We start from the raw sequence: 22399 nt of genomic DNA, 5'->3' as shown, positions 1-22399 counted from the left end.
TAATTTTAGTTGTGAAAAATTCTGCATAGAAGTGCAGGTTGCTGTGAGCAGATATAGGAACAACAACAACAATAATGTAATAGAAGGAGTAGCTAACATTTATATAGCACTTACCTATATATGTGCCAGTCACTAACATTTTCTGTATTAACGCATGTAATCCTAACAACCCTGAGGTAGATACTGTTATTATCCCACTTTACACTTGAGAAAACTGAGACACAGCTGGTCACATTGTAACTGCCATGGCCACCTTGCTAAGAAGTGACAGAGCTAGGATTTAAACCTGGCCCCAGAAACCTCGTTGTTTGCTACTTTATAGTACTGGGACCTCATCCAAAGGAGGGCTGTTGGGAGGCTTCTTAAGGAAGAGATACTCGAAACCTGAAAGTCGAAATTAAGCAGGAGAAGGCATGCAAAAGAGCTGGGTGGGAAAGAACACGACTACTTAGAGGAGCAGAGAGGAGGGCAGAGAGCAACAGAGGAAAGAGTGGGGGAGGAGATCTGGTTGGGACGGGCAAGGCCACTGGGGAGGATTCAGGGTCGGGTTTGTCCTACGAGGCATACGAGTTACAAATGTACTTGAGATGGGAATGGCATGATGAGTTCCTTGCTTTAGAGGCACAGAGGCTGCTGGGAGGACTGTCGTTCAAGAGTTGAAGACCATGCCCACCACTTCCCCAAGGCGTGTCTCCAGGTTGAACCTCCCAGTTCCCTCACCCTTCCTCACATAATTTGGTTCCCAGACCTTGGTGTGCCTCATCATTGGAACTTTGTGTAGAACTTTGGAATAGTGTGGAGTGTATTTATTTAATAGTCGTTTCCCCCCAAGGTTCAAGCACTGTCTTCCTGTTGGCCCTGACAATCATAGCCAGCGTCCATGCTCTGACGCCCACTCACTACCTCACTAGGCATGATGTGGAGAGACTGAAAGCCTCGCTGGATCGCCCTTTCACAAGTTTGGAATCTGCTTTCTACTCCATCGTGGGACTCAGCAGCCTTGGTGCCCAGGTGCCAGATGTAAAGGTAAAGACCACTTTTGTCTTGGTGGCCTCATGCCTTCACTGGGTTCCTTTTGTGTACTTCAAAACTAACCCTTGCTCATTTGAGGATAACCAAGGCAGACCCAATATAATAAATATTTATATCAGTCTGACAGATCCTTTTTTTTTTGTTTTTTGAATGCCTAATATATGTTAGGACCATGCCAGGTGTTTTAGTAGAATATAAAGGAGAGCAAGTCATAGATTCTTTAGAAACTTTTTTTTTTTTTTTTGCGGTACGCGGGCCTCTCACTGTTGTGGCCTCTCCTGCTGTGGAGCACAGGCTCCAGACGAGCAGGCTCAGTAATTGTGGCTCACGGGCCCAGTCGCTCCGCAGCATGTGGGATCCTCCCAGACCAGGGCTCGAACCCGCGTCCCCTGCATTGGCAGGCAGACTCTCAACCACTGCGCCACCAGGGAAGCCCCTCATGCTGTTTTTGAACATATTTCCTTATCTCTTTAATTCCTATAAACTGATAGTTAGCTCTTGAGGCTTAATTATAATCAGGGTCAGTTTTCTTGGCAGAAATAGTTCATAGGCAGTGCTGTGTGCTTCCTATCAGTGGATGCATAATATCTGATTGTTTCATTTTTAGTTATGATAAAGTTGAATCAGTGGATTCAGGTGTTGTCACACTAATCTATCTCCTGTACACAGTATATAGTAGGGACTTGTTTTTTATCCATTCTGGCAATCTCTGTCTTTTAATTGGAGATTTAGTTCATTTATATTGTTTTGTAACTATACTGTTGGGTTTAAGTTTACCATCTTGTTTTCTATTTATCCATTTTTTCCCTCCTCCTTTGCTGTCTTAGACTGAATCTTTTTTTTTTTAAATATTCCAGTTTATCTCTTATATTGGCTTTTTAGCTTATTTTTTTAGAGGTTGCTCTAGAGATTGTAATATGCATCTTAACTTATCACAGTATACTTTGAATTATTATTTTGCCACATCACGAATAAGGAAGGAACCTTATAACAATATATTTCTCTTTAAACTCCCATCATTTGTACTATTGTCATACTGCTTACATTCTTTCAAGGGTCATGGCCTTGTCCTGTCTGTTGTCCAGCATCTCAGCTTCATCTGTTTTGTTCAGTTTTACAGTTATTTATGACAGGCTGATAAATTCAGTACGTTTATTTCTGTCCTGGTCAGAACTGGTAGTCCCTGTTGATGTCTTGCAATCCATTGCAATTGTTATTGTTTTTGATGCTCAAAATGTCCCGTTTTTGCCAGTGGGCCAGAATGTCTCTCTGTGTGTGTTTTGTTTGTTTCTATGTAATCCAGTAGTCTTTGAGAGTTTCTGATGTCCTTGGCTTAAATATTTTCTGGCCGAGACTAGAATCAGTAATTGTTATTATTTATTTATTTATTTATTTTATTTTATTGCGGTACGTGGGCCTCTCACTGCTGTGGCCTCTCCCGTTACGGAGCACAGGCTCCGGACGCGCAGGCTCAGCGGCCATGGCTCACGGGCGCAGCCGCTCCGCGGCATGTGGGATCCTCCCGGACCGGGGCATGAACCCGTGTACCCTGCATCGGCAGGTGGACTCTCAACCACTGTGCCACCAGGGAAGCCCCTGTTATTATTTATTGAATGTCTCATGTGCCAGGTACCCTGGATATGTTATCTTGAGTTGTCTTCATTCTATATGGTCAGAAATACTATCCTGTAATAGAGGAGGAAGTGCAAGCTCAGAAAGGTTAAGAAAATTGTCCAGTGTCTGCCAGCCATCATCTGCATAATGGCCCCCACGGTCAAATCCAGCTTGAAGCCTGTTGTTGTAAATAAAAGTTTACTGGAACACAGCCATGCCCATCACTCACATATTGCTATGGCTGCTTTTGCACTTCAACAGTAGTGTTCAGTGATTACTGAAGAGACTTATCTGGCCCCCAAAGCCTAATATTTACTCTCTGGCCCTTTACAGAAAGTTTGCTAATCCCTGCTATGTGAGAGCTGTGCTTATTCAGATTTCTTCCTGACAGCTGTCTCTTGTTGCTGCCCAATATTTCCTTCCTGTGTGTGACTGTTAATGAAACAGACTTCCCTCATGTTGTTTTAAACCCTCCAGGTCAATATACCTCCTAATAAAATTAGTTTTGTTCAAGAGAAAAGAGTACAGGCAGCAGAGTCACTAGCCCAAGTTTTTAATTCTGGCTCCATCTCTCTGTAAAATGGGAGTTGTGATGCCTTCCTCATGGGATCATTGTAAAGATAAAGTGAAATCATATTATGCCTAGTAAGTGACTGGCCCACGAAAGGCCCTTTGAATGGTAGCTATTATCATAATTATATAATTATATTATAATTATTTAATAATTATTATATTATAATTTTAAAAGTTTTGCTTCTATTTATAATTTATTCAGGTGAGTTCAGACAATGCTGGTGCAGATACTGTATGGAAGGCCCGCAGTGTCTGTAAAGGGCTTGAGAAAGAGAGAGAACAGACAATTGGGAGACATAGGGTGGAGCAGTCTTGACCAGTAGAGGTTTTGTATCGTAAGGTGTAGGAGATAAATTTGGAATATTAGGCTAATGTTAAATTTTGGCGGATCTGAATGCAGGATGAGAGTTTTCTGCTGGTCTGTTTGAAAATTCTGTGGGACCATAGGATTCCGTCTAGGGGGCCTCCTGGAGGAGTGAGGAGTGAGGCGCTCTCACTCTAACTGAAATGATACTTTTTAAAATTAATTAATCAATTAATTAATTAATTTTTGGCTGCACTGGGTCTTCGTTGCTGCATGCGGGCTTTCTCTAGTTGCGGCGAGCGGGGGCTACTCTCTGTTGCGGTGCATGGGCTTCTCATTGCAGTGGCTTCTCTTGTTGCAGAGCATGGGCTCTAGGCGCACGGGCTTCAGTAGTTGTGGTACTCGGGCTCAGTAGTTGTGGCTCGCTGGCTGTAGAGCACAGGCTCAGTAGTTGTGGCGCATGGGCTTAGTTGCTTCGCAGTGTGTGGGATCTTCCCGGACCAGGGCTTGAACCTGTGTCCCCTGCATTGGCAGGCTGATTCTTAATCACTGTGCCACCAGGGAAGCCTCAAATGATGCATTTTTATCTGTCTCATGATTTAGAGCTGCACGTGGATTTAGGTTGAACTCATGCCTCTCTAGGTGTTCTCTGCTGATGTAATGGGTTTGAGGGCACGTTGGTCAGGGCTGAAGACACAGGCTGAAGCCATCCAGACAGCTGCAGTGCAGTGTGATTTGGGGGTAATTGCGTGATTAGCTGTGGGCTTTTTATTCATAATACAGACTCTAAAGTCACATTGGTTGGCTTCAAGATCTTGACTTCACAACCACACCACTGAGTCACCTGTGCAGCTTACCGAACCTTTCAGAACCTTCGTTTTCTCATCTGCAAGATGGAGATAGTTACAGTACTCAGCTCACAAGTGATGGATGTAGGCTGGTGGCATGGTGATGGCATGTAGTAATGGGTGTCATCAGTATTAGCTCTTAGTAGTACTATTACATGGTAGTAGCGGTGAATGTATGTTGATTGACATTTTATTTTTTCTCCTACTGTCATCCCCATTGCTTAATGCCTAATGAAGAGGGTGTTCCACAAATATTTGTTGAATTGTAAACTTTAGCTTAATAGAAATGAAAGCTCTAAATGTGCCTCTTAATTGGAAAATAAATGGGTTAATCGCATACTTCATTTTAATCACTTATGAAATGTGCTGTGGTGATGGTGTGATGTGTACATTGTAAGCAGTGGAAGGAAGGGAGTTGTATGGATATTTTGGAGTTGGTGAATTTCCTTACTAGAGGTGTACACTAAAGAAATCCATTGAGAGAGAGTCTCTGTTACTGTCACTTCCATGTAGTGGGATGTGTTCTGCTCAGCTATTGTTGCTTTCAGCTGAGTAGAGAGAACCCCCTCAGTTCTGCTAGATGCACTGAGTTGGTTGTTCTCACAGATAGATCATTAGGGGAGATTTTGGTTATTTTGTCGAAAGAGATTCAGCAGCAGAACTGAGAGGAATGGGGTTTAATAAGAATATGAGAGTAGAGCGCAGCTCTGGGAACAGTGGAGTGTGGAATGAGAGTTGATTTTAGGTGTTATGAAGACTGAACATCTTTCATTTTGGTATCAAGTACTGTGTATGTATATTTTAAAAACATAAGCACATGAGAACGGCGATTTTATAGATTTTTTTAAAAAATAAATTTATTTTATTTATTTATTATTTGGCTGTGTTGGGTCTTTGCTGCTGCACGCGGGCCCTCTCTAGCTGCTGTGAGCGGGGGCCACTCTTCGTTGCGGTGTGCTGGCCTCTCATTGCGGCGGCCTCCGCTGTTGTGGAGCATGGGCTCCAGGCACGCGGCTTCAGCAGCTGTGGCACATAGGCCCAGCAGTTGTGGCTCTCGGGCTCTAGAGTGCAGGCTCAGTAGGTGTGGTGCATGGGCTTAGTTGCTCCGTGGCATGTGGGATCTTCCCAGACCAGGGATCAAACCTATGTTACCTTGTGGGGTTAAGAATCCCCACAGGCCGGGCTTCCCTGGCGGCACAGTGGTTGAGAGTCCTCCTGCCAATGCAGGGGACGCGGGTTCGTGCCCCGTCCCGGGAGGATCCCACATGCCGCGGAGCGGCTGCGCCGTGGGCCATGGCCGCTGAGCCTACGCGTCCGGAGCCTGTTGCTCCGCAACGGGAGAGGCCACAGCAGTGGTGAGAGGCCCGCGTACTGCAAAAAAGAACAAAAAAAAAACAAAAACAAACAAAAAAGAATCCCCACAGGCGGATCCTTAACCACTGTGCCACCAGGGAAGTCCCTATAGATATTATTGCTTAGCTTTTTATAAGACTTAGGAACATTGAGGGTTATTTTGTATTCGTTTTAATGAAAATATTAAGTAAATGGGAGACATACTATGCAAAAATTGTGCTGGTAGATTAGATTCTAATGACTGAAATCAGGACACATCAGACAGTGTTCACAGGTTGTCAGTCAATCAGGCACTTTCCTGATCTGTGAAAGGGGATAAGAATATCTACCTTATAGAGTTGTTGTGAGAATTAAATGTGATAATAAGTGTAAAGTGCTTAGCTCAGTATCTGGCACATGGTGAGTGCAAGGTAAGTATATCTGTATCCATTCAACAAGTACTGAATGCTTGTTGAGGGCCAGGCACTCAGCCAGTTACTGGGAATAGCAGAGAAGCAGGCACTCCTTCAGGCAGTAATCATTTTATGGAGCATCTGCTATGTGCAAGGTATTATGCTAAGTGCAGAGGAGCTCATTAACTAGTGAGAGACAGGAACCGTAACAGAGAGAGCAGGTGTGAGTACAGAGACACATGTAACGTGTAGTGCGTGGAAAGTGCCAGGGGAGTCCAGAAGGGGGAGCTGCTCACTCACCCGGTCTTCTGAGAACACTTACTCTTAGTTCCAACCTTGTACAGGGGGAATTACCATCTGTGCTGGCTGCTACACGATTCCTTTGGTCATTCATCAGATGTCTAGTGAGTTTCTGCTGTGTGCTGAGCATGATGCTGGACACCGGGGATTCAGTATTGAACAACAAAGAGAGCGTCTGCCTTTTGGAATGTATGCTCTAATAGTGGAGGCAAGCATTAGTTGTGTAATAAATATATACATGAATATTTATAACAATGGTAATTTTTATGAAGGTGAGATGTATGGTGTTATAGGTGTGAAATAGGGGACTTTGACCTGGTCAGGGAAGGCACTTCTAAAGAAATCTCTGAACTTAAATCTCACTCTATATACCCCTAAATTACAACTCCTTGAGGGCAGGAACTTTGTTGATTTTATTTGTTGTGTATTTCCAGTATCTAGAGAGCACCTGGCAGGTGGTAGTACTCAATAGCTGTTTATTAAATGAAGGAAGGTATGATGGGTCTGAATTCTAAAAGGAAAGTAGGATTTAACCAGGAGATGGGGAGGGAAGAGACTTTAGCCAGAGGAAGTAGCACGTGCAAAGGACCTGTGCAGTTAGGGAGCAGATTACATTTGAGAGACTGCGAGGAGGCTGTGTAAGAACAGAGAATGCGAGAAAGCTAGAGAGGAAGGCTGGGGCTAAGCCTCCGTGCCTTGGTAGTCAGAGGGAAGATTTTGCTTTTTCTCTAAAGAGAAGTTGATTTTAAGCAGCAAGTATCAGGATCTAGTTTTCATTTTGGAAAGGTTTCTCTCCTGCCTTGTGGAGGACAGACGTTCGCAGGGGAATATGACACAAGACTGAATGCTGGTGGGGTACAAAAGATAACACCTAGACTTCTGACTTTTGCCACATGGATGGATGGTTGGGATTCCTTAGGATAGGAATACAGGAAGAGAATTAGGTTTGTGCAGGAAAGATCATAAATTCGGTCTTAAAGATGTTGAGCTTAAAATGCCTTTGAATCATGTAAGTGGCCTTTGAGAGAAGTCTGGCCTGGGGGTACAAATCTGAGAATTATCTGCATAGCGGTTCTGGATGAAGCCATGGGCATGATTGAGATCGCCTAGGAAGAGAGGGGATGGATGAGAAGTGGGCCTAGGAGTTGAAAAACTCCAGTGTTAAATGGTCAGGCAGAAGAGAATGAAACTTGAGGAGCAGCTGAGAAGGAGGAAGAGAGCCAGAGGAGGGCAGGGGAATCCCGGAAGCGAAGGGAAGGGAATGTTTTAGAACAAGGAAGGTTCTATCTAGTGTTAAGGGCATGAGCATTGGAAAATGTCCTTTGGCTTCCATAATTTGGAGGTCATTGGTGGGAAGAGAGAGAAGGTAGCAGCTGGAGGGGAGAGAAGGATCAAGGTAAGTTTTACTTTCAAATCAGTCTTAAGTTTTGTTGATACATTAGGAGTTACCAGTCGAGAGGGAGAAGCTGAACTGACGAGAGGGATGGGCTTCCTGATGGAGAGAACAGCCCGTACTAAGCCTAGAGGCTTAGAAGTGCTTGTTGTGTTGAGGGGGTCGTGAGTTGGCTGGAGCAGAGGGTTGGTCAGAGAGCATGTGGAAAAAGCTGGCCCAGCTACCAAGACGTGGTGTGGATGGAGGCTGTTGCCAGCGTGTGCCGCAGTAGCCTGACACAGAGTCTGGCAAGATTACAAAGCCTAGGCTGAGAGGAGACGGGAGTTGGGGGCTGCTGCTGGAGAGGAAAGGGCAGATGAGAGAGAGATTTACTGTCTTCTTGGTTGCTGATTCAGGCTGGGGAGTTGTAGGGAAGAATGGACTGAGAAAAGCACTCATGTCCTTCACTCAGGAGGATATTTAGGTAGCTGGGCACAGAAAGTTGGAGGGGAACAGATAGGGGATGGACGTTTAGGAGGCCATTTTCAGCCTTCACTTTTGAGGGTGAGTGTGGAACTAGGGCAGCAGGAGTTGGAGTTACAGATCCCCTGCAAGCGGCCAGCTGAAGCCTCAGATCTGGGTGGGCTTCCTGAGGGTCCAGAGTATGTTTTGTGAGGTCCCTCATTTTTGCCACTATTAAAACTAAGCTGTCAACATTTTGAGCTTTGAAGCCACAGACCCTTGGTACTGTTTACCTAGATCTGTCTGTGCAAATGAGTAGGCATGATGCTGGTTTTATTCAGGAACAGGTCGTTTTTAATAGTCCCTTGAGAGAGAGAGAGACAGGTTGTATAGCTAAGACTGGAGCCAGGCTGCCTGGGTCTGAATTCCAGCTCCTCCATTAAGAGCTGAGTGACCTTGGACAAGTCAGTTTCCTCTCTAATGCCCCAGTTTTCTTGTCTGTAAACTTAAGGTAATAGGAGGACGTAATGCATAGATCCCCTTATTAAATCAGAAATGCGTATACAGCACTTGTCAACAGTGCTTGACACATTTTAAGTGCTCAAAAATTGGTAACAATGACCATAATCATTGTTTGGGGCCTTGGGTGTTGTTCTATTGCTAAAGCACCAGATGGCGACAAAGCACACGTCTTAAGCTTGCCCACATTCTGCTGAAAGGATTCCTTGAATAGGTTGTTTTCTTCAGATCCCGAATTTGTGCAGTATGAAGTATTTTGTTTCTTTTCTTTCTCTTTTTGGATTCTTTCAGACTTCTGGTTGAAACTCATTTGTTTGAGACTCTTATTTAAGTGTTATTCATAAAATATAAAACAAAAGTTTTTTGGTTGAAGTAGCGCATGCATACAGTAAAATACCAGATAATACAGAACAGCTATTAGTGAAAAGCAACCATCCATCCTGTGGCCCACCTTGTCCTACTCCTGGGAAGCATCTACTTTTAACTGTTTTTATTACCATTTAATTTTGAATAGCTGAATTTTATATTACCTCAACCAAAGTATTTAGTGCTATAACTAGCTATTAAATGTTATTTCTTAATATAGTAGGAATAGCATGGGTTTTCTTATGTGCCTGCTCTGTGCCAGGCACTGTGGTGGGAATTTTTCAAAGTCTCTGCTCTCAAGTAACTAGTCCCTGGGCGGGGGGAGGTAGTTAGTACACTGTGGTAAGTGCTTTGGGGGAGTGCTCGGGAGGGAAGGCACCTGGCCTGTCCTGGATGAATGTCAGGGAAGGTTCTCTGGAAAAGGTGGCATCTGAGCAGAGATGAAGATGGGGCCTGGTTTGGCAGGCAAGAAGAACAAGGGAAAGGTGCTCCTGGCACGGGGTGGGGGGTAGCAGGGTCAGGATCATAAATGGTGAGAGCATGTTATGTCTGGGAAGCTGCAGTGGGGTGGAGGGTAAGATTTTGGAGTTGGAGGTGGGGCTGTGGTGAGGAAGCTGGCACAGAGAGTGAGGGTCAGTCATGAGGGCATTTTTAAAAAAAATATATATATATATATATATATTTATTTATTTATTTATTTTTGGCTGTGTTGGGTCTTCGCTACTGCATGCGGGCTTTTCTCTAGTTGCGGCGAGCAGGGGCTGCTCTTCATTGTGGTGCACGGGCTTCTCATTGCAGTGGCTTCTCTTGTTGCAGAGCATGGGCTCTAGGCACGCGGGCTTCAGCAGTTGTGGTGTGCAGGCTCAGTAGTTGTGGCGCCTGGGCTTAGTTGCTCTGCGTCACGTGGGATCTTCCCGAACCAGGGCTCGAACCCGTGTCCCCTGCATTGGCAGGTGGATTCTCAACCACTGTGCCACCAGGAAAGTCCCAGTCATGAGGGCATTTTATGCCAGATCAGAAACTTTGAGTCTTGTTCTGAGAAGGATAAGGAACCACCCAAGGGTTTTAATAGCAGAGTAAGGTGGATACACTTGTCACCAAGACAAAGCTTGTGCTGCTGGCTGCATGACAGGCCAATAATCGAGAGATGAGGTATTGGGGCAAGGAATAAAGACTTTGTTCAGAAAGCTGGCAGACCGAGAAGATGGGCTCATGCCCCAAAGATCCATCTTGCCTGAGTTAGAATTCAGGCTCCTTTTATAGTAAAAGGGGTGGGAATAAAGTCAGACACTTCCCGATTCCCATCAGCCTCCAGAGGGGTTGTGTTAATTTCTTCCTCCCTGCAGTCATTCACAGGTGGGCCTGGTCGGGATGTTTCCTGTGAGCTAAACAAAGATATTTTAGCTTAATGCTCATAACCTGGGAGGTCATTCCCAGAGTTGCATCATCATGTATAATTTAAGCTTATAGTCAGCATCCCTTTAGTGATTAACTTGTAATAGGATACAAAAGGTTCTTCCCTATTACACTTTTGCACCTTGTCAAGATCACTCTTGAAGCAGTATGCGGAATGGATTGCATGACTTGAGACCAGTTAGGAGATGAGTGTAACAGTCTCCATGAGAAATGGCAGGGGCGTGACATAAGGCAAGAAGGGAAGCCAGAGAGTGGGGATCGGATTTGAGAGACTCGATAGGCTTGGAGGGTGAGGGAAAAGTCGAGAATGAGTCCTAGGTTTCTGATTTAGCTAGTAGGTGCATGGTGATGCCCGTACATGAGCCAGAACGTCCAGATGAAGAAATAGAAGGTTTCTAGCTTATGTTAGATGTGTTGAACCTGACTTAGCTTTGGAGACATCGAAGTGGAGACACTGCCATTTATTAGCTTTGTCACCTTCATTACATTACTTACCAACTCCAAGCATCAGTTTCTTATTCTGTTAAATGGGGATGATAGCATCTACCACAGGGTCTTTATGTTCATTAAAAGGAAGAGCATCATAAACACCCCACACAGGTTATGGCCAGAGCAGGTGATCAGTGGAAGTGGTTCCTTTCTAGGTTCAGAAGGACGAGAGTGCCTTCAGGTTTGCTCTTTCTATGCAGTTAGCATTTGGGGATAATACAGTGTTCTGTGGAAAATATCTGCTTGAAAAATGAAATCGCGTGTAGCTCGCATACTTTAAGCCATCATGGATTGCTGAGAATTATATTTGTCATCCAAAAAACACATACAGTTTTCCTAATCACTGTGTATCTCACCACTTATCATTGACTTTCCCCCCATTTAGCAAGCATGCACCTTCATTAAATCAAACCTTGATCCAAGCAACGTGGATTCCCTTTTCTATGCTGCCCAGTCCAGCCAGGCCCTCTCAGGGTGTGAGGTGAGTCCAGCTTCTTACATTTACATTTACTTTAAACTGTAAAGTGTATTTTTAAAAAGGGAAAGTCATGTCAGAATATTTTTTTTTTAGCAGTGAGACCCCATTAAGTGTGGGTGGGAATTCCATTCTTGTGATTTTTTTTTTTTCTTAAAGAAATAGACTTTTTATTTTTCCCAGGTTTTCATTTTTCATGAATTTTAAATAACTTTTTCCTATAGTTGCCTCTCTTCTGGGAAGTCTTATTTTTTTTCTTTCAGTTTCCCTTTAACATTTAAAAATGTTTAAAGCAAAAGAAGAATACCCCCACGCCAGATTTCTAGAAATCCATTTTTTTGAACACAGGAGAAGAGCCATATCAGTAGACAAGTGGCTTGCCAGAATCTTTTCAAAAGTGTTATGCTGAGGTTTTACAGATACTTAATTCTGGCATCTGAGATGTCGAAGAGGGGTGATCACAGCCCAGGCGGGTGGTGTGACCTCGGCAGTTGCTCTGCCTGCCATCTTTGGCGTGCCTACCACAGGCTGGCAGCACCTGTTCTAAACTCTGTGTCTACCCATCCTTTCTTAGATCTCTGTTTCAAATGAGACCAAAGATCTGCTTCTGGCAGCTGTCAGTGAAGACTCCTCCGTGGCCCAGATCTACCACGCAGTTGCAGCCCTAAGTGGCTTTGGCCTTCCTCTGGCTTCCCAAGAAGTGCTCGGTGCCCTTACCTCTCGCCTCAGCAAGGAGGAGACCGTGCTCGCGTAAGTCAACATCTTGAGCGCTTCTCAGGCTACTATCCTGAGAGGCTTCATCCACTGGTTCCACAGGTATTGTCTGGGCACCTGCTATGTGCCAGGTGCTCTGCTGGCACTGCACATGTTGTATTGTGCTAAGGCAGGTAAGGTCCGTGTCCTCGTGCAGCTCACCAAGACACGGTCTCCCTCAAGCTGCTCCAGCAGAGGCAAATACTGAGTCCAAGCATAAACACACTGCCACAGAGACACGACTGCCTTTGAGGTTAGGGGCTGAAGCAAGGGTAGGGGTGACCGAGGGAGAGTGGGGCCAGAGAGCCATGTGCATCTCTTACTGCAGCTTGGCCATGCCATGGTGAGATGTTGGCATTGGAGGCTCCACCCTGGAGGAGGGCTCACGGGGTCCCTTGGAGAGGTGGGGGAAGTAGGGCCTCAGAGGGGGGAGTATTCTAGGGATCAGACCCTGCTCCTCTGCAAAAGGCTCAGGCGAAGGAGAAGCACCTTATAGGAAGGAACTATACGTTTAAATGTTGCAACTGACTCAGGGATGTTTATTAAAGTTAAAAGTAATAGTATACGTAGTTTTTTTTTTCCCTTTGACACTGAAACTCCTCATTTAACACAGTATATGTATTTTTCGTTTTCTGTGTGTCCCCCATTTAATTGCAACCCTGAGACAGATTGGAGCACCTGGACTCCTATTCATTGTTCAGCAAGATGTTAGTGACACCAGTTCCCTACTGCAGAATAGTTCAGTTGTTTCCCAGGGTTTTTTTTTTTTTTTTTTTTGCTAAGAACCAAAATGTTTCTAAACTTGAAGCTTTGTTAAGGGCAGGGCTCACAGTCAGTTGACGTTCTCCCTGTCACTCTCACGCCCTATTCATATTCACATGGTCAGTAATCAGTGACTTTGGGGCTGGTATGTTTCTCAGGAATGACATTTTCCGCACCCTTTGCCCAATGCTTGGCCCTTGTGGCCCTCCTGTTTCAGGCTACATTACTTTGATCTCGTCCCATAATCCCTTGTGGAATGCCTCTGCAATCACCACCATATCTCCTGTCATGAGATAACTGTCAGTGCCTTACTCTGATGCCACCTTCTACAGAAAAATCTTTCCCTTTCCCTCTGAGCAAAAAGGAAAATCTCCCTCCTCTAAACCCCAGAACAGAAAGAAGTACAAAGAAAGTACATCCATTCTGGAGTCAGTTAGACTTGGGTTTGAACACCAGCTTTGTTTCTTCCTTGCTGTGTGACTTTGGGCAAGTTAGTAACCTCTCTGAGCCTCATCTGTAAAACATTACCAACAATCCTTACATCATAGAACAAATGTCAAGATTAAGTAAGATAATACATGTGATGAGCCTAGTGCAGTGCCTGGTCTTAATGGGCATGGGACAAATGGAGTTTGTGCTCTCTAGAGCATTTCCTTCTTAGGTCCCTTTCTTAGGGAGCTGGTTACTTCCTTGGTTGTATTGTAGTTTTTTTCTGTATTAGATTTTAAGCTTCTTTACTTATAGTGCTCAGAGAGCCTGGCACATGGTATATGCCCAAGAAAGAGTTAATAAAGGCTGAAACTATACTTTTGTGTTTCTATTCTATCCTCTTGCAAAAAGCTTCAGGTAGAAAGACCACACGCTTGGGGTGAGAGAGAACTGCGTCCAGACTCTTCTACTTAATACCTCTGTGGCCATGAGCAGGGTGTTTAACCTCCCTAAACCTCAGTGTTTCCATATGTAAAACAGGGAGAATGATATCTGTCTCATAGGGTTATTGTGAAGATCAAACTGGCAGCATGCCTTATATAATATTACTACTAATTTACCCTATTTAAGCAAATCTGATATAGATTAGGACTCTTCTAAATGGGCCTTCTACATTTAACTGGACTTATTCTAGGAAACGAATGTTCATAAACTTGTCTAGAATGGTAGAAAACATTAGTAGCTTTGAATGAACAATTTGAAAAGATGCTGTTGTGGTCTCTCATAACCCAATTTCTTTGAATCATCTGCTGTTTATTAGCAAGACAGGATCTGCTTTCTTAGCATTTGAATATAGTGCTCCAGAGGGAGAGAAATTGCTGGAGTATAAGTAATTAAAGCCAATGACAAAACTTCAAAAGCTAAGTGGATTAATTTCATTCTAAAAACTTCTGAGGTTGTTACCAGCATGACGCTTATTCGTTCCAAAGAAGAGAAAAATGATATCTTAATTGAAAAGTTCTTTCTAGGCTCTCCTAGCAGCCTTTTCTGGGCTCAGCATTTATCACGGGCAGATGTGGGATTTTTATCTTGTTTGGAAATTCAGGTTTCATTTTCTCAAGTCTGTTCTAACAACAAGCATCCCAGAGGGGTCATTGAACACTCTGGGGCTTCCCTCTCGATGAATTGTGACTCCTCTGTTTTCCAGCTTACCATCTTAATGGAATTCGTTTTCCATGGAGGGAATCTAAATTGTTATGGTTGTGATGAAAGCGGACAGATTCTCGCTCTACATTCCCCAACACACTGACTTGATAAATGGTGGTTTTACACAAAGGCCCGGTCATCCCTTGGGAATTTGGGAACCTTTCTGGGGTTGACCAGCAGTTGGCTTAACCACCAGGGGTCCTCAGCTTTCTCTTTTCCACCCCGAGAAGCACCATTTCTATTTTTCAAGTTATCCACATTAAGAGAATAGAACGTAATAAAAAATCTTATGTGGACATACTTACTACATTCCACCTTAAAAAGTTTATCCACTCATAAGTGGATAAAAATATATGAATAGACCATAAAAAAGAATGAGGTACTGATACATGTTACAGAATGGCGAGCCTTGAAAATGTTACGCTAAGTGAAAGAAGCTAGACACAAAGGGTCACATTTGTATGATTCCATTTATATGAAATATCCAGAATAGTTAAATCCATAGAGACAACACAGGTTGCCAGGGGCTGGCGGGGAGGGGACAGGGCAGGGGATGGGAAATGGAATGAAGCTGTTTAATGGGTATGGGGTTTTATTTTGGACTGATGGAAATGCTTTAGGACTAGGTAGAGGTGGTGATTGCACAGCGTTGTGAAATATACTAAATGCCACTGAATTGTTCACTTTCAAATGGCTAACTTTATGTGAATTCACTTCAATACATTAAAAGGTGTATATACACATACAGCCATGAATAAGGGTTAACAGCTACAGCATTGAACAGCTACAGTTCATCTAAGCAGTGCAATACTATGTCGTTGTTAATAAGGATGAAATATATTTATATGTCCTCACGGAAAGATCTGTACAATCTAAATAAATTGCAGGACAGTTATCTTTTAGGGGTAGGCATTACAGGAATTTTAACTTTCTCCTTTAGTAATGTATTTGAAGTTTTGACAAATATATACTTTTATAATCAGGAGTAAATAGTAGGAAAAGAAAAAAAGAATAGACGCTGGTTTGAGAACCAGATCTTCTATTTCTTTCATCTTATTTAATGCCTAAAGGATGGGCGGCTTTCAGGTCTCCGAACAGGATGGTGACAGCACAAGCGTTAGCTGAGTGTTTACCGAATGCTTCCTGTTTATATTGCATTAATCTGGTTTCAGAAAAGTTGCTCCAAATTCTACCCAACAACCTACATATGTAGATTCCACAGTGCTTCTTTGGTTTTGGAGTAGGAAAAGTAGAAAAGAGGCAGCCAACCTCTGCCCAGCACAGCTCCTCTTACAACATGGGGATGCCAAATATACCTTCATTCGATGAATTGGCTCCTCTTCTCCCTCTAAGTATATCTCTTCTAAATCTGATTAAGTCTTAGTCTGGTGTTCTATATGTGATGCCATTAGAAACCAAACATTTTCAGAGGGGGGTGACCTGGTGCACCCTCTCTTCTCTCTGCCCTCAGTACTTATGTGGATCCTGCTGCCCAGATTGCCTTTTCTCTAGCTATAGTGAACTTTGTAATGCAATGGTCTTTTTTTTGTGGGGGTGGGGTGGGCGCTGCATCACGTGGCTTATAAAATGTTAGCTGCCCGACCAGGGATCGAACCTGGGGCCCTGGCAATGAGAGTGCAGAGTCCTAACCACTGGACCACCAGGGAATTCCCTGTAATGTAATGATCTTTGTTACATCTTTCCCTAGACTGTAAACAAGCTCCTTTGGGGCCAAGGCTGTCTTATAGTTCTAAAGAACAAGAGCGGGATATTTGTGTAGGTATACCAATACAGGAAGGGGAAATGGAGACTTGCCATTCATTGGGGTTCTATTCTCCACCTTTCAGAACAGTCCAGGCTCTACAGACGGCATCCTACCTGTCCCAGCAGGCTGACCTGAGAAGCATTGTGGAGGAGATTGAGGTACAAATTTATTTTGGCAAGTGAATTTCCCAGCTTCTGTCTTTGAAACCCTTTAGAAGAGTCTTGCAGATAGACATGAATGATTTGTTGTGGCCAGTTACCTTTCTTTTCATATCCATGGCACACTTTTGTTCTTTGTATCAGAGCAATATTTCCTAGGGAATATTTGTTAGGCTCGTATAGTTACACCATCAGTTAGGCAACAAACTACTTCAGTGTTTTGTAGGTACAGTCTCATAGTCTACAGATTTTAGAGCCTAACAAACCTGAACTTCAAATTTTTTTCTACTTCTTACTACTTTGTAATCTCAGGCAAATTATTAATGTCTGAGCCTCAGTTTCCTTACGTGGTGGTGGTTAGGAACAAGCGAAGTTCTAAAGTGCCTAGTACAGAATTGGTGCTCAGCAAGTGGTCACTGTGGTTTTTGTTATTCCACTACCCATTCCACTGCCCACGACCTCCTGCTGCTCAGAGACTGCTTCCATGGACCGCAGAGCCGGGGATGACGGGCACTCTGACAGTGTCATCGCTGGATGCCCCACAGGCACATTAGCTGCCTCGTCACGTTGCCCAGGAGAGCAGTATGTCTCTCTTCATCCTTTAGAGCATTGAATAAGAAAGAGAAATGCTCTGCTCTGGAGGTTGTTTCCAAATGGATGGCCATCGAATCCATCTGTGTCACGATGCTTCCAGGGTGAACTGTGGCTGGGCCCACTGGCCTTCTGCCCAGAGCAGTTGGTGCCTTCAGTGCCATGACTCCTGGGCTTGGGCTTGAGTCGAAGGGGTCAGGGAAGGAGCGCTCCGAGAGCTGCAGAAGATACTGTTCTCTTCAAATGCCTATATGGTATACGTTACTCTCTGCCTAAGCACCTCTTCTGAGAACGCACTAAGTGACTGAGGTGGTCTGCAGACTTAGAGTGAGATTTCTCAAAACTGTCTGCACTGGGGTAACAGTGGTTTGTACGTCTCATCTCTGTTATCACTTGACTTCCATTCTGCCTCTGTTTTGTTGTGACAGGACCTTGTTGCTCGCCTGGATGAACTGGGAGGTGTGTATCTTCAGTTTGAAGAGGGACTGGAAACAACGGCATTGTTTTTGGCTGCCACCTACAAGCTCATGGACCACGTGGGCACCGAGCCATCCATTAAGGAGGTGCCTGTCTATATTAACAGTTCTTGGGCGTGAAAACCAAAGGCGTTGTTGGCTTTATCTGCTAAGGGAAGCTTTTTTCAGAGAGGGCAATTCAGTTAGCTTTGGGGTGTCTTGGGTTAGGCATTGAGAATGAGAAACAGAAAAATGTAAAGCCTGTTCCTGAGAAACTGGTTGTCAGTGGGATAGACATGTAAAGAAATTGTTATACTTGCTTTAAATGGGGTACGGACACATCATGAGGTAGAGACAAGAAGGCCAAGTGTATTACTCTCGATCCACCTCCCATTCCTTCCTGATGCTCCTTACTGCTTGTCTTATGAGTGCTTTCCATGCTGGTGGCCTGTGCAAATCCTCTTTCTCTTGAGAAGTGCCCTGTACTTCAAAAATTGCCTGTTCTGCTCTCTCCCCACTGACCCTCAGCAGTGCCTAAGTCTGAGCTAATTGACATAGTTCACTGAGAGGCATGTGTGTCTACCCGACATCCACCAAGAGTTAATTCTTTTCTTTCTTTCAAGAGGAGCTTGTTAACCTGAAAGAACCTTTAGTTGGAATGTGTGTGGGAAGTCTTATGAGTAGGACCCTCTTTGTACCACTTGTTTGTAAGGTTACCAACCCTTGATCTAAAGGACTTAAAATACAAGCTGCTGCTGTTTTAATTTTAGGAGGAAAGATTTGGGTTCCAAGTCAGAACTTCCACTTCTTTTGTGAATTATGAATGCATTGTGAGTTCTGTGCTGAGTTTCAAGTAAACAGTAAATAATTACCTGTCTTGAGTAATTTGAATTAATTTTGTATTTTCTCTGGAGGATATGGTCTTATAATTTATTCATGTATTGGCCTTTTTATGTTGTCTTTTCCTTCATCCTAAGTTTAGGAGACCTAGAGATACCACACTGTATTTAAATTTCTGTTATGGGTGAAAGTGCAAGAATGTCGGTCTTATAGTACAGATCATTTCGGGATTCTCCTATACACAGTACAGTACATGAATTGGTGATATTCTACATAAAACAACTTAAACTTTTTCTTGCTTTATTCCCAAGCTGCTACTAACCAGGTATTTGGCTGGGATAATTTTGCTGTCACTGCTTTTGACATAACGATTCTGGTGAACACTCCCCCATTTTAACATGTCAACAGCTTACTGATGGAAAATGTAATTGGTACAATTAAAGAAAATTATTTCATGTCGACTGTGAATAACGCTTTCGGGAACAGGGAACTCTTTTGTTAGATGGTAGATTTTAAAAAACGAAACTGATTGAAGTGGAAAATGTTTCCTCTTAAGCAAACAACCTCTAGAATTTTAATAATGCCTTTTAGGTTCTACTTTTTTAAAAAATTGCTTTCAATTTTCCCCTCTAAGCAGCCCATTAGTTCTTAATGGAGAGTTATTTTAGTTTCTTTCTAATGTACACTTTGGCTGTGAAGTTTGGTCTTGTAAACACCAACTTAGCCCCAGCATACTGCTTAGAGGTGGGTTGGCAAGGAAGGGAGCTTGGGTGGGAGGGTGAGGGAAATCAAGAAAGGACATATTTTATTGTGGAAGGACTTTGGAGACAAACAGACCTACATGTGAATTTGGGTCCTGCTTTTTTTCTTTCCATCGTAACTTGTAGGAGTAACTTAACTTCCTTTAGCCTCAGTTTCCTTATTTGGAAAGGATTGATATCAGTCTTTTCAGGATTTTTGTCAAGATTTGAGTTAATGCTTGTAAAGCACCTGTCACAGTGCCTGGCACATATAGGTATGGAACAAATGGGTACTGCTATAGGTGTTTTATAATATAGTTTCATGTCTCAGTAGTTATCTAGAAGCACCTTGCATTTGTATAGTAAGCATCCATAAATGGTTGACAAATAAATGCATTAATTTCAGTTTGTACTAGAAGATGGAAAAAAACAACCAAATTCAAGTTTTACGCTTAAATGCAGAATATGTGCTTCCCCCACCCCTACCAATTTGGGTTACTGGCTAAAAGACCTTCCAAGTGAACGCCTAGAAAAAGATAAGGAATGACTTGAGCCAGGTGGGGAGGGAGGGGTGGCTGTGCCACCTGTCTGACTGCTGCATTTCCCTTTTCTTTCAGGATCAGGTCATCCAGCTAATGAATGCCATCTTCAGCAAGAAGAACTTTGAGTCACTCTCAGAAGCCTTCAGTGTGGCCTCTGCTGCCGCTGCACTCTCCCAGAATCGCTTCCATGTACCTGTTGTGGTTGTGCCTGAGGGCTCTCCTTCCTACACTCAGGAACAGGCTGTCCTACGGGTATGACTTCCATGCCCCACATGCGCTGCTCCGATTGCTGTTTCCAGTGTGAGCCTTCCAGAAATCCAAAGACTGGTACACAGCTGATTGTAACCCCCGTGAGGACAGACCCCTTAAATGAAGAGCAAATGGGGATGGCCACTGGGTGAACTAGTCACAGAATCCTTCAAGCAAAAGTGTGGAGTCCTAACCTCTGGACGGCCAGGGAATTACCGTCAGAGTATTTTAAATAGTATAGCTTTCACTAAACTAAGTGCTAGAAAATTGCATTTCTGGATTTGTAAGTCCAGATGTATAGAGAAGTCTTACTTCTAAAATGTATTTTCCAGTACCCAGACTTTCTAAATACATTATTTTAAGACAGTGTTTTAAATTCCCAGGTAATTCTGGTACTTATAGTTGTTAAAATCAATATCAGGTATCTTCTTCCTTGGAGCCGACAGTGTATCTTTCTGCCTCTTCAGAACATAGCCATCCCTCTCACTCAGCAATAAGCACGGACTGTTTTGGTGTGTTAACGCTCTGAATAGAGCAAAATGCACACGTTTAGAGTTTTCCATTCGTCATAATGAGGCATTTGTTGCTATTGTTTGGAAACCAGGAATAAGCTAAAATCTTTATAAAAAATTAGCATTTTATTTATGTCTAAACACACGGGTTCCACATAGGACAGTTCCATAAGTTCTTCTGCTTCAGAGGACCCTACAGATACTCTCCTGAAGAAGTGCCCCGTATTCCAAAGTTGCCTCTTCTCTCCCTACCTACAAGTCACATCTCCTCAGCAAAGACTGGGGCGAGAACTAACCTGATTAACATAGTTCACCATGAGTTAGGGGGAGCTAAGAGAGCAAAGTAGAAAAAAATACTGGCTTTTGAAGCTAGGTAGGCTGGGGTTTGAGTCCTTAGCCATGTGGCCTTTGGCAGTCTTGTAACCTCTTTGTGGCCTCAGTTTCTTCATCTGTAAAATAAAGATAGATTATGCTATGTCTCAGACGATCGGTGGGAGGATATATATAAGAGCCTAGCCTGGTATCTGGCAAATAGTCGACTTTCAACAAATGAGTGTTATTACTGTGTTATCCATATTACTTCAGTTTTCCCATTGCCCATACCTTCCTAAAGTATTTTTCTTGCTAATAATTTTTTTTTTAAAGATATTGTAGTAGTGAAGTAGAGTGGGTAGATCAGGGGATCAGAGAGAAGGAAGCATTAACTGTGTGATCCGGAGCCAGTCATTATGTTTCCCTGGGCTCTGGTTTCCTCATCTGAAAAATGAGATCATTGGGTAAGATCATCTTTTAAGATCTTCCCCACCTCTAACATTCTGTAATCTGTCCCATTCCCAAACTAATTGTGTTTTCCTGTATTTGATTTCCCATAGATAGTAGACCAAAGGTCAGTGATGGTTTTCTAAAACAAGATGGTTCTTTCCTGGCAGAGCTTGCTCCCTGTGGATGAAGCACCCACCCTAGAAGCAAAATCTGTACTCCCTCAGCTTTTGTTGCTACAGACAATTTTAAAATTTATTTCCAGTTGCAGGTCACCAATGTTCTGTCCCAGCCTCTGACTCAGGCCACTGTTAAACTAGAACACGCTAAATCCGTTGCCTCCAGAGCCACAGTCCTCCAGAAGACATCGTTCACCCCTGTGGGGTAAGAACTGAGCACATCTCTGTAGGGTGCCAATATACTTGTTTTGGAAAGTTAGCCTGCAGCCAGTATAATCCAGATTTATGTGGTTATTACCAAGATCATAAAACCAAATTTAACTAAATTTAGGATTATGCTTTATTTATAATAATATGTCATGAACATTTCCCCCATAGGATTAATATTCTTCTATAGTCTTATCTTCAGTGGCTCTGTTATTGTTACGTAAATTTTTTTAAAAATTAAGGGTCAATTTTTTTTTTTTTTTTTTGCGATACGCGGGCCCCGCACTGCTGCGGCCTCTCCTGTTGCGGAGCACAGGCTCCGGACGCGCAGGCTCAGCGGCCATGGCCCACGGTCCCAGCCGCTCCGCGGCACGTGGGATCCTCCCAGACCGGGGCACAAACCCGCGTCCCCTGCATCGGCAGGCGGACCCCCAACCACTGCACCACCAGGGAAGCCCAGGGTCAGTTTTTATATGAAACTTCGTTAAGTATTAAATTAGTAAGTTAATGAGATTGGGAACTGAGTTTTAGAGAGAAAATGCATTTCTTACACAGTTGTAAAGATACATAGGCAATATGTGAAATTAAAAAGCAAAATCATTTTTTTTAACATCTTTATTGGGGTATAATTGGTTTACAATGGTGTGTTAGTTTCTGCTTTATAACAAAGTGAATCAGTTATACATATACATATGTTCCCATATCTCTTCCCTCTTGCATATCCCTTCCTCCCACCC

At 43.4% G+C, this 22399-nt stretch overlaps 1 protein-coding gene across 1 annotated transcript in view; it reads left to right on the top strand.

Moving 5' to 3' along the window:
• RPN2 (ribophorin II) overlaps positions 1–22399 on the top strand; it is a 54055-nt gene that overhangs the window by 3299 nt on the left and 28357 nt on the right. The window contains exons 2-8 of the mRNA XM_029220471.1: positions 833–1026; positions 11426–11521; positions 12090–12265; positions 16513–16588; positions 17608–17742; positions 19832–20008; positions 21542–21660. Coding sequence (XP_029076304.1) covers positions 833–1026; positions 11426–11521; positions 12090–12265; positions 16513–16588; positions 17608–17742; positions 19832–20008; positions 21542–21660 — 973 coding nt within the window. The remainder of the gene's footprint in view (positions 1–832; positions 1027–11425; positions 11522–12089; positions 12266–16512; positions 16589–17607; positions 17743–19831; positions 20009–21541; positions 21661–22399) is intronic.

Source organism: Monodon monoceros, unplaced genomic scaffold, assembly GCF_005190385.1.
Source record: "Monodon monoceros isolate NGI ecotype Baffin Bay Population unplaced genomic scaffold, NGI_Narwhal_1 Super_Scaffold_13, whole genome shotgun sequence".
NCBI lineage: Eukaryota > Metazoa > Chordata > Mammalia > Artiodactyla > Monodontidae > Monodon > Monodon monoceros.
The sequence above is the reverse complement of the archived record's forward strand: the minus strand, read 5'-3'. Positions and strand labels throughout refer to the sequence as shown.